The 12,291-nt window shown below is 46.7% G+C and overlaps 1 protein-coding gene across 1 annotated transcript in view; it reads right to left on the bottom strand.

Annotated features, from left to right (window-relative positions):
* Nucleotides 1–1,508: 1,508 nt before the first annotated feature.
* LOC124606498 (cuticle protein 18.7-like) overlaps nucleotides 1,509–12,291 on the bottom strand; it is a 47,179-nt gene continuing 36,396 nt past the window's right edge. The window contains exons 2-3 of the mRNA XM_047138481.1: nucleotides 5,572–5,861; nucleotides 1,509–2,220 (exon numbers count right to left, since the gene is read on the bottom strand). Coding sequence (XP_046994437.1) covers nucleotides 1,618–2,220; nucleotides 5,572–5,861 — 893 coding nt within the window. The 3' untranslated portion in view covers nucleotides 1,509–1,617. The remainder of the gene's footprint in view (nucleotides 2,221–5,571; nucleotides 5,862–12,291) is intronic.

Below are 12,291 nucleotides of genomic sequence, written 5' to 3'. Positions count from 1 at the left end.
CGCTTAGCACTAACTATGGAAATGTGTGGCTTATGAGCAGCTGCTCGACCACTGTACCCATTCTTTTTAAGTCCCTACGTGCAGTCATTGCGCTAGATGGACCGCTGTTAGCACTCTGGAATGGCTCTGAGCACTATGGGACTTAACATCTATGGTCATCAGTCCCCTAGAACTTATAACTACTTAAACCTAACTAACCTAAGGACATCACACAACACCCAGCCATCACGAGGCAGAGAAAATCCCTGACCCCGCCGGGAATCGAACCCGGGAACCCGGGCGTGGGAAGCGAGAACGCTACCGCACGACCACGAGCTGCGGGCTGGTACTCTGGAACTCATGGCTGATTCATAAAGCTGATTTTAAGCGATTTTTAACGACCACTGTCAGGAATGCTTGATGATCACTGTCCGTCACTACATGAGGTCTCCCCGGTCTTGGTTTAAGTGTGGTTGTCCCTTTGTGTTTCCACCCATTCACACCATCAACAGTCGATTCAAGCATCTTTAGAAGGGCTGATATGTACTTCATGAGTTTTATATTCGAGTGACATCCAGTAACTAATCTACGTTTGAGGTCCCTTGAATTCTCCGACCCAACCTACTGCTACTCCTTCTCTACAGACGAAACAATACTTTCCACTTCATCTTGTGCTGGCGTGTCCGCTTTCCGTGACATCTAGCGGTCAGTTGCTCAGTACATACTGGTGTCCAGATACTTCCAAACAAGTAGTGTACTGCTTAAGGAGAACCCAGAAACAAAATTCATTTGTCGTATGAGGTTCAGGTTATAAAATAATGTTGTGGTGGTACACTATGTAACAGGTTCAAGTTACCTACTGATGATTTGCTGTGGCTTCACGAGACTTTATACGTCCGCTGCGATTTAAATGCTGCTCCAACGCGATGTACGCGCTACGCCAGTGAAGTATTCCGCTGCACTTTGGAAAACGGGACTCTCTCTTTGTAACGGGCAATATGTGTGTGTGTGTGTAAACCATCAGTTGAGACTGTCGGAGGTCGATGGATCTGCGGACACAATGTGATGCCAACGGCCTGTAGGAGGTTGAGCTCTGGGGCAGAATAATTACGACACACGATAGTTAATCGAAATATTTTTGTATGTAATGTTTAAGATCAATGGGTAGTGTCTCTGCTTTTAGTCTGGCCTTAGCTCGAGCAATGTGACCAAATTACGTCAATAAATAAGAATTTTTGAACAGCAAGTGAACATTTACTAGCGACCTATTCGGCAGTGCTGTAAGTCTCCTCAAGTATCAGCAATAAGTAACCGAATTCGTTTCTGGATACAATTCACTAAATATTGGGGTACATGTCCAGCTCGTAGTGTCTTATAAGAAGAACCTGGATATCAAACTTATGTAAAAGTAACATCATTATTGAATTTGAACATACATACAGGAGGGAGAAGGGAACTGGTAGTATTACATCTGAATTTTGGCGTTCCTGCACATAAGATGTAAGGAAAGCAAATGAAGAAATATGAAGTATCTTTGTACACAGCAGTTTATTTAAATATCACAGCAAGTAGTCCAAAATGTTGTAGCCCAAATCTTCGACAGACACTTTTGCAGTTTGCCAAGATATTCGTGACAGTTCAGAGGATCAGGCCGTTTCGGGCCTTAGCCTCCAGGTGGGCGACGGCGTCGGCCACCTTGCCAGCAGCCACCTCAGGGGTGTCCAGAGGCACGCCGTTAGGGCCGATCACAATGTTGGCAGGTCCGTACGCGGCGTATCCAGGGTGGACGGCGGAGTAGGCCACGGCAGGGGCGGCAGCAGCGTAGCGGAGGGCCGGGGCGGCGATGGCGTGGGCGGCGACGGTCCTGGCGTCGATGACAGCGGGGGCGGCGGCGGCGATGGCGGGGGCGGAGGCAATGATGGCGGCGCTGTTCACGATGGCGTCACGAGCGCGCGTCTCAGCCACGGCGTTCAGGTGGGCTGCCTTGGAGGCGGCCACCTCTGGGGTGTCCAGGGGGATGCCGTCGGCTCCGACGACGATGTTGGCAGGGCCGTAGGCGGCGTATCCGCCGTGGATGGGGGCGGCGACGACGGCGGGGGCAGCGCTGTAGGCCAGTGCAGGAGCAGCACCGTAGGCCAGTGCGGGGGCGGCGGCGATAGCGGGGGCGGCGGCGATGGCGCGAGCTGCTCCCAGGTAGCCGGGCTTAGCGAGGGCCACGGCCAGGATGGCGCTCAGGACGACCTGGTAAACAACAATAATGAAGCTGACAATACTGAGGAGCTCCTCATTTTTGAATGGCGTTTCTCAGTTCTGCTGACAGATCAGACATAGTTTCTATATACATTCTTCTATCCGGTGGCTCAGCATTTCTAGGTGCTTCAGTCCGGAACCGCGCGACAGCTACGGTCACAGGTCCGAATCCAGCCTTGGGCGTGGATGTGTGTGATGTCCTTAGGTTAGTTAGGTTTAAGTAGTTCTAAGTTGTAGGGGACTGATGATCTCAGATGTTAAGTCCCATAGTACTCAGAGCCACTTGAACATTCTTCTATCTCCAACTTGTTCCAGTCCAAATGATCTTGACACATTAGTATCTGGCTGGTAGACTTTTTATGATTTAATTGTAAATGGGTCGGTATGTATTGGTAAGAGCAGATATGCTCACTTAATTGCTACTTTATTTCACTGCATTTCAAGATCCATATCTAAAGATTCCAGAATAAAGCAGCAATCAGTAATTTCTCATGACATACATATTCATGTCACAGTATAATCCTCCAGTTGAGGACTGAACTCAGTTTTAGCTAAACGGCGAATTACTCAGTAGCATATACAGCTTTATAAACGGATTAAGGCTAGATCCCTTGGAGTCTCATATGCTTGGCGCCTCTTGAGGGCCAATTTTGACTAGATCATCAAATATCTAAGCTTTTGTGCCATCACAATAAATCTTACTTTGGGATTAATTGTTTATGATTATATAGCAAAAGCACTGCTACTGTAATGTCTTTTTAGCTCTACTATATATTTGGACTCTTAGACTTTCTTGGTGCCAAAAGGAATATTTTAGCACTGGAATCATCAGAGGTCTTTACAGTGTGCTGCAGCACCTTGTGGGAGCAGATCGTGTTGTAATGATGATGCACGGAAGTCGCAGTGTGGTCTTCTTTCCCCTCAGAAATTCCTAGCGGTGCCAGCCACAGTGGAAAAGTTTCCCCTAGAGAAATGCTGAAATATTGAGTTCTTTGCTTGCCACGTGTTAGCAAAAATAAAGTTTTTAGCTTAAGGATAAGGCGTATAACACATGACTGAAAGCTACATAGTTCAAAGTGAAGTGATTTGACGAAACAGAAAACTTGTATATTGCGAATTAGTTTGCTCACATAAATACTTCTGGTGGAGGTTGAATCGTCCTCATAGCGAAAAGACCAACAATGACACCTCTCCTTAAGGACGAAGACGTCATTTCTTTCTTTGCTTTCCGTCTGTTGTCGTTTTAGTATGCAGCAGTGCAGACCGACCAGTGATAGTTGCGCGGGTATTGGGGTGGTGTGTCGGCAGGGGCCCCACACCGCCAGACTTGAACCAAGCGACGACGTCACAGGCCACGCCGTGTTACGTCGCCGCGGCCTGTCGCCTCATACCTGGGATAAAGGGATCCACTATGGCATTATAAACATACTCATGATACTATGTCAGTGCTGTCTACCTGAGAAACGTCAACACGTGCTCTGTTGTAATACTCTGTTCTCTGAAATGGACTCAGCTTGGTTTGTTGGTGCCCGTTCAGTCGACTACTCTACTCTGAGCAACGAGTTGCTTTCCAAGATTTGTACGGTATTGTTACGCTGTTGGGTGAACTCCGTGTTCCATTCCCTCGTTCATTACATCTTGTATTCGTGCAACAAAGTGTAGATGTTTCAAATCTCACAACGACTGTCTTTGAAGTAGATGCGTCTTCCCCCTTGGTATACAACGCTAAAAACTTCGAGCATTAGATTTCTTGACTTTTTTTCGAAAAGTGGTTCAATGAGGAATATCGTTCGGTGGTTCCTCCTTCAAATCTTTCTACCAGCGTCAGTATGACAGGTATCTACGGGAGAGAAATTCAAGTGAAACTGCTAAACACAGAAAATTCCCCAGGATCTAGAAGGATATCTCTGGGGCTGTAAACAAAGTTTACAGAAGAACTTGCTCCTTTCTAGCAGCAGTCTACTGTAGGTTGTTCGAGGACCGACACGTTCCAAGTAATAGGAAGAGAGCGCAGATCATTCCCATTTCAAGAAGATTCGTTGATCAGACGCATAATTGTGCAGGGTTATATTGCTGATGTTATGTGTTGCCGGATTGTGAAATTTGTTGTCGTATTATGACAGTTACAGAGACCGAATGTCTTCGTACGAATCAATCATCGATTCTGAAACAACGATGGTTGAAAATCAGCTCGTTACTTTGGTCCACCAGTCTCACAAAGCAGTACATAGCGGTGCCATGGTTGATACCGATCTCCTTGAATTCCAGATGGCAGTTTGACACAGCCCCGCGCCGCCGCGTACCATCGTACGGAATATCATTTAAGCGGTTCAGCGGTTCGATTGATTGAAGAGTTCGTAGTAAAGATAACACAGGATGTCATGTAAAAATAACTTCAGGCGTAGACTAATGGAGTGTTGTAGGCCATTACTTCAAAACATGTGAACGACCGAGTGGATAACGTTGAAAGCTCCATCAGGATGCTGTTGCATACACAGAGATGGCAGCACTAGGAAACTGTAACGAAATATATAAAGGCCTGCAGAAGATCAATGCTTGGTACGAGGACTGGCGGCTGACACACAACACAAAGTAATTTTACGTACTCTGCCTGAACAGACACTAATATCGATTGTTGCATGATTATATCCCTGCAGGACAATGAGTGAAAGCAGTCACATTCATTGACTACCTAAGGTCATGCGCAAAGAGTGAAGTAAATTGGAACGCCCACATAAAACTAACTGCAAGTAAGGCAGATGCCAGACAGATTCATAGGAAAAATCGTCAGGAAGTGTAGTCCACCCACACCCCCCAGAGAAGAGGTACCTTGCAAAACACTCTTTCGACCGATACTTGAGTACTGCTTGTCAGCCTGGGATTCATGCCAGATAGAATTGATAGAGGAAATAGACAAAAAACCAACGAAGAGCAGCGAGTTTCGTAAAACGTGCATGTAGTAAGCGCGAAAGGGTCACAAAGATGCTGCAGTGGCAGAAGCCACAAGAGAGAAGTTCTACTTCAAGGTGTGGATTACTATTGGGGTCGCAGCAGCGTGCGTTCGTAGAAATGACAGCTCACATATTGCTCCGTCTTACACGTATCTCGAGAAGAGACGATAAACACTAGGCTAGAGAGATTCGAACACGCAAATATGCCGTAAGTTACAGTTTTACGAAAAGGACCCTCTGCCGTCGATAAGGTGGCTTGCGGAGTGTAGACGCAGAAGCAGATTTAGATGTGGGTGAAGTTCCACCCGACCACCTAAGCTATTGATATTTGCTGGAAGAAGTATGCTATGCGTGCGCCTCATTTAGCGATGAAGGGGGCGTGTCCACTTACCAGGACCTTCATGCTGCTGCTGCTGGTGGTGGTGGAGGTGGTGCGGCTGCTGAACTGTACCGGCGTGGCCAGCGCGCCCCGTATATATACGGAGAGGCACGGCGGCCGTGAGAGGCGTCCTTCGGGAAGGGCTGCCGCTGACGCCTCGGCGACGGACTTCGGCCAGACCGCCGGCCCGGGTCGGCCCGCCGGCTCCCCATTACGAGCAAGGGCGCCGGTGGGGGGGGGGGGGGGGGCCGAAAGCTCGGCCGCGACGCCTCCGGTCAGCCAGGAAAACCGAGCCGCAACACCTGCAGAGCAGCACAGAAAATGCGGCCAGGAAATACACCTGCAGCAGACTCTAATCCGTACTACAAATTTAGCTATCCACATTTAGCAATACGTATGTTATTATAGTTCATATCAACACACACTACAGTACAGGGTGATTCAAAAAGAATACCACAACTTTAGGAATTTAAAACTCTGCAACGACAAAAGGCAGAGCTAAGCACTATCTGTCGGCGAATTAAGGGAGCTATAAAGTTTCATTTAGTTGTACATTTGTTCGCCATTTCAGCCAATAAAGTTTTTGGTCCCTTTTTCTTCGAAGGTGCTACTGTAACTGGACTACAGTATCTGGAGATTATAGAGAATTGGCTGTTCCCTCAGCTCGAACAAGAAGCACAACAATTCATATTTTAGCAGGATGGAGAGCCACCACATTGGCACTTATCTGTCCGTAACTACCTGAACGTCAACTACCCGAGGCGATGGATCGGCCGCCAGGCAGCCCGTGACAGAGCACTTCATTACTGGCCTCCAAGAAGCCCTGATCTACCCCCTGCGATTTTTTCTTATTGGAGTATGTTAAGGATATGGTGTTTCGGCCACCTCTCCCAGCCACCATTGATGATTTGAAACGAGAAATAACAGCAGCTGTCCAAACTGTTACGCCTGATATGCTACAGAGTGTGTGGAACGAGTTGGAGTATCGGGTTGATATTGCTCGTGTGTCTGGAGGGGGCCATATTGAACATCTCTGAACTTGTTTTTGAGTGAAAAAAAAACCTTTTTAATTGCTCTTTGTAATGATGTATAACAGAAGGTTATATTATGTTTCTTTCATTAAATACACATTTTTAAAGTTGTGGTATTCTTTTTGAATGACCCTGCATATTAGAAAACGTCGGATGTCAGTTATTTATGTATGTGTGTTCCGTGTGCAGTAAACTGAAGTGAGAAATGAATGAACGGAACAGCACTAGCTGATTACATTATTAAATAATTTCTTTTTAAAGCAGCATTGCGCACTAGAGGTAAACCAAATGAGGTAGCACTGTTTGAAACAGAATGGCCTTGTATTTGGGAGGGTGGTGGCTCCCGTCTTCGTGCTGCTATCCTGATTTAGGTTTTCTGTGGATTCCATAAATTAGTTGAGGTAAATGCTGGGGTGGCCGATTACGCACCCCACATTTGTCAAACTAGGCCTGCAAAGAAGTAAATGTTTGCATATCTCAATTACGATATGTTTCTTGTTCTTAAATTGTAATAACATGACAAGCAGAATATCCTTGTAAAAACGGTGTTAGTATGAATAAAGCTATTGCTAATACAAAGTATGTCAAGTGGATGATTAGTTTATTTCCAAGCGCTCTTGCAGTTAAAAGAAAAGCAAAAGTAATTTAATGATTTGAACACCTCGGTTATATATTCTTTGCCCGCCCGGTTAGCCGCGCGGTCTAGAGCGCTGCTTCTCGAGCGGAAAGACGTGCCGGTCCAGGGCACGAATCCGCCCTGCGGATTAGTGTCGAGGTCCGGTGTGCCGGCCAACCTGTGGATGGTTTTTAAGGCGGTTTTCCGTCTGCCTCGGCGAATGCGGGTTGGTTTCCGCTATTCCGCCTCAGTTACATAACGTCGGCGACTGCTGCGCAGACACGAGCCCATACGCTTACACCATAATTACTCCACCACGCAAACATTGAGACGTTACCGGGGAGGGGGGGGGGGGGGGGGGGAAGGGGTTCGCTGGGAACCGAACCTCACAATAACTCTGCGTTCGGTGTGGGGCGACGGTGGGGTGAGTGGACTGCTGTAGCCTGTTGGCGGGTTGTGAACCACCGAGGGCTACGGCGGGGACGAAGCCTCTCCGTCGTTTCTAGGCCCTGACTTCCATACAATACAATACAATATATATTTCTTCCAGCTCAAATTTTCATCAATATTATTCGTTTTCATGTTTTACAACTGCTGTTGGTATTTTTTGTACGAAACTGAATATAGTGTGTCTTAGCCAAATTAAGGGAGGCCATTTTCAGAGAACCACTCGATAATCCTTGAGAAACGTCATTTACAATTTCTTGGGTTGTTTTGTCACCAATCTGATTTATTATGTCGTAGTCCCATATGCAAAAAGTACCAATTCTGCTTGATCAAATGGCAGACGATTCATATGTAGAATACAAATCAGTCCAAATGTTAAAGCTGTGGGACTCCGGGATTTCTCGACAGCAACTAAAATCTTTTCTTCTTCGAACATTATTTGAATTATTCAGCAGTACTTTTTACATTCTGCTTGTTAAGTGTGACTGAAACCAATTGCTTTAAGGCCATCATTTCTATAAATCTTAAGTTTCTCGAACGTAAGAGAGTAACTTCTAGGTATTTTACTGTTGTTAATGTGTCTACTGTTTTCGCCAATAACGTAATCGAACAGTAATGAATTTCTGTGCTTGTTTACCCACGGAACGGTTACTTCATTGCCGTTCAGGATTAAGTGGCTCAAAAAATGGCTCTGAGCACTATAGGACTTAACATCTATGGTCATCAGTCCCCTAGAACTTAGAACTACTTAAACCTAACTAACCTAAGGACATCACACAACACCCAGCCAACACGAGGCAGAGAAACTTCCTGACCCCGCCGGGAATCGAACCCGGAAACCCGGGCGTGGGAAGCGAGAACGCTACTGCACGACCACGAGCTGCGGGCATCAGGATTAAGTGCCAGGCGCTCTGCCGACCATCGATCCTCCGCAAGTCTTCGCGTATTTCACTGCAGGTCGTCTGCTAGGATACCACCTTCCTGTAGACAACAACTTCTGCAAAAATCGTCATGGAATTTCCAACGTTATGCACCAGATCACATACATATTGTAAACAGTAATAGTGCCATACCACTCCCTTGAGGTACTCCTGACATTACTTTTACATCTGTCCATTTAGTCATGTTAAAAATCACTTAATGAGTTCCATCTCTCAGCAACCTCCACATCCAGTCATTAACATGGTAAAATATTCCGGAAGCTCTTATTTTGCTCAAAATGAGAATGAGGAACGGATATCGAATGCTGTCCGGAAGTCGAGGAACACTGTAGCAATCCAGGCTTCTTTGTCTACGGCCCTGTACATTTCATCCACGAACAGAGCAAGATGCATTTCGCAAGATCTTTTTTTTTACGGAATCCATGTAGGTTTTTATACAGGGGATTGTATTGAAAAGGGGAATTCCTTCTACTCCTTTCCATTCGTTTTGGTAGGCTTCGTTGTTCCATCAACTTACGGTAAACTGGAGCAAGAAGGAGAGCAAGCTCTTTCCCGTAACCTCTGTAGACACTCACAGTCATCTCATCTGGTCCACATCTCTTTTCCCTATTGAGTGATTTCAGTTTAATTTCTATTCTGTGGCCCTTTGTCTCAATATCTGCCGTATCGGTGTACATGCGATGACTGAAAGGAGGTAACGTGTTAACACCACCGGCAGTGAAACAGCTCCGGAACACTAGGTTCAGTGTTTTGGATTTATCTCCGTCGTCTTCCTTTTCGGGGTACTTATGATCATCGAGAGGCTGAATAGATGACTTCGACATTATTACTGACTTTACGTGCCAACAGCCTTGCCGCAGTGGTAACACGGGTTCCCGTCAGATTACCGACGTTAAGTACTATCGGGCTGGGCTAGCACTTGGATGGGTGACCATCCGGTCTGCCGAGCGCTGTTGGCAAGCGGAGTGCACTCAGCCCTTGTGAGACAAACTGACGTGCTACTTGATTGATAAGTTGCGGTTCCGGTCTCGTAAAATGGCATACGGCCGGGAGAGCGGTGTGCTGACCACACACACCTCCATATCCGCATCCAGTGACGCCTGTGGGCTGAGGATGACACGGTGGCCGGTCGGTGCCGTTGGACCTTCCAAGTCCTGCTCTGACGGAGATTTTTTTTTTCCTCCTAACCTTACGTACGAGAAGAACTTCTTCAGGTTGGCGAAACCTTCCTTTAGAATTCATGGAATGCTTATCGCGTTGCGAACAGCCAGAATATTGATAGATATACTTACGTCTGATCCTCGAATTCACTCAGATATTAACATAAGTTCTCACTTCGTTCCTTAGTATAATACTTTTAAACTTTTAAACTGCGCGAGGGCAGTCGACTACGTGGTGCAACGAAATGGAACCCTACCGCCTCCTGTTATTTCTGTACTCTACCATAAGAGCACAAACATGGTCCTGCTCTGTCATTCACTGTCATCTATCAGAGACGGAAATTCAGTTCATATTGCTTTAAGAAACTAAGTCGGCGCCTAGATTATGCTTGACTGAATTCGACGAAATGACCCAAGAAAGTGTGACAATGTTCGGGCAGCATCAAAAGTTGAGGCCTGATACAATATGCATGTAAAATGATGCCAGTCACTTTATTTCGCAATAAATAACCGTTCTGTTGTGTCACGAAATATTGTTAAGCCATATGGTATAAGATTAAACATTATTTAAAAAAATGCAGTAGATCAAGTAATGAGATGTTGGGAAATTGAAGAGCGAAATCTTTAGGGAAGAATGTAGTTAATATGTGGGAAATAATTTGAAACATTTAAGAAAAAATGAAATGAGCTTTTGACGTCATTGGCCGGGAGGCCCCTTACGGGGCAGGTCCGGCCGCCTTGGTGAAGGTCTTATTACATTCTACGCCACATTGAGCGACCTGCGCGCCGGATGGGGATGAAATGGTGATGAAGACAACACAACACCCAGTCCCTGAGCGGAGAAAATCTCCGACCCAGCCGGGAATCGAACCCGTCATGCTAACCACTTTTTTTCCATTTTGTTCGTTGTTGATCGCTGTGTTTGGTCGTTGCGGACGCCACATGACATCCGTTCAAATTCTTTTGTTGATCCTTCCACTCAGTTTTCCATTACAGAGGTCAACTGGCTCTCGGACCGAACACGCTGAGCTACCGTGCCAGCAGCACTCAGCTACTGGGGCAGACAAAAATGTAAGAAGAAGTGCGGAAGTCACTGACGACTGGAATACCGTTTGAAATTCGATGTTAGAAGGATCACGAATAGAAATTGGAGAAGTGGAAAGAACAAGTAAAAAAGAAAGAGATGATAACAGGAAGTATGTCTTGCAGAGACCGGGTTGTACGACCTCTACAATGGCAAGCAAAGCTGGCAGTGATACGTCAGGATGCAGTGCAGTTCGGCGTTGCTGCAGTCGTGTGGCGGCAGGTGCTGGATCGGAACAGCTCATGAAAACATTTCAATTTGTGTAAGTCTTTTATTCTTAATCAATTATAGTGGTGGAGTCGGAATTGGAGAGGCAGTCAACTGCCTCCGTGACGTAGCGACAACGGTCATCAAAGTGTGTAGGGATCGGCAATAGGCAGTCAGATGGACGGTGAATGTAGTTTTCGCTCAGGCTGAGGAGGCTTATGGCTAGGTGGTGATCTCAGCCTGGTGCCGGCAGGTGTTGAGCCAGTGACGGTGCCGATTCTGTGCCATGGCGGGACAGCACATGGCATGGCCCTTCTACTCTCTTCGATGTGTACCAGGCCACGCGGTATCAAACTACGACCTACCACATGGAGAGTGTCGGTTGCGCGTGCCCCCACTTGGCAGACAGTATCAGCATATAAATGCCCAGGGCGGTAGATTGGGATACTGCGACCACTGGGCCGGTACTGGCTGTGCAGCTGGGTCGTCAAACCCGAACCCAGGCTCACCAGGGACGCGACCATCAAATAGGTCATGGTCGCCCAGTGGGTGGCTTGACGGTACGGAAGTTCCAAGTGAACAGCAATAAGATCCTGCTCAGGCAGTGGCCTGCAACTATTGGCAGCGAAGTCGGACGCTTGCTGGTTCATCTCTGACTCTGGACCCCTTTCCGTGGCCAGCGACTGGTGTTGAATTGAGGGTGACTGACACTAAGAGTCTAAATTAGGTAGTAGACGGGTTGACTAGTGTTTCTCAGACAGTAGCACTCCTGGTGTCTAAGCCATAACAGAATGTAGCTGCTGAAGGTAATCAGGAAAATCATGACGTTATTTGCGCTGGCTTTCCTGTCTTGACAGCCTCTCGAGAAGTCCCGTCGGTGTTGTAATGAGTCACAACTCCGAATTTCAGAAGCGCAGTGTCAACGTCCTGAATATTTCTTCTTGTATACTTGGTCTTGTCCCACGGCACGTAATTACCGAGCCGACGTGAACTAACCTCCTTATGATGTCGTTCTCCCGAACAGACACCACCGCAGCCGTGCACTTCGTCAGGTGGGACCATCGTACTTCAGCTGGATAAAATGCATGAGCTCAGGAAATGGAAATACGACATTTCGGAAGAAATGGTTCAAATGGCTCTGAGCACTATGCGACTCAACTTCTGAGGTCATTAGTCGCCTAGAACTTAGAACTTATTAAACCTAACTAACCTAAGGACATCACACACATCCATGCCCGAGGCAGGA

The sequence above is a fragment of the Schistocerca americana genome, chromosome 3, assembly GCF_021461395.2.
Source record: "Schistocerca americana isolate TAMUIC-IGC-003095 chromosome 3, iqSchAmer2.1, whole genome shotgun sequence".
Lineage (NCBI taxonomy): Eukaryota > Metazoa > Arthropoda > Insecta > Orthoptera > Acrididae > Schistocerca > Schistocerca americana.
Note: the sequence above shows the minus strand (reverse complement) of the source record. Positions and strands in the feature narration are given on the sequence as shown.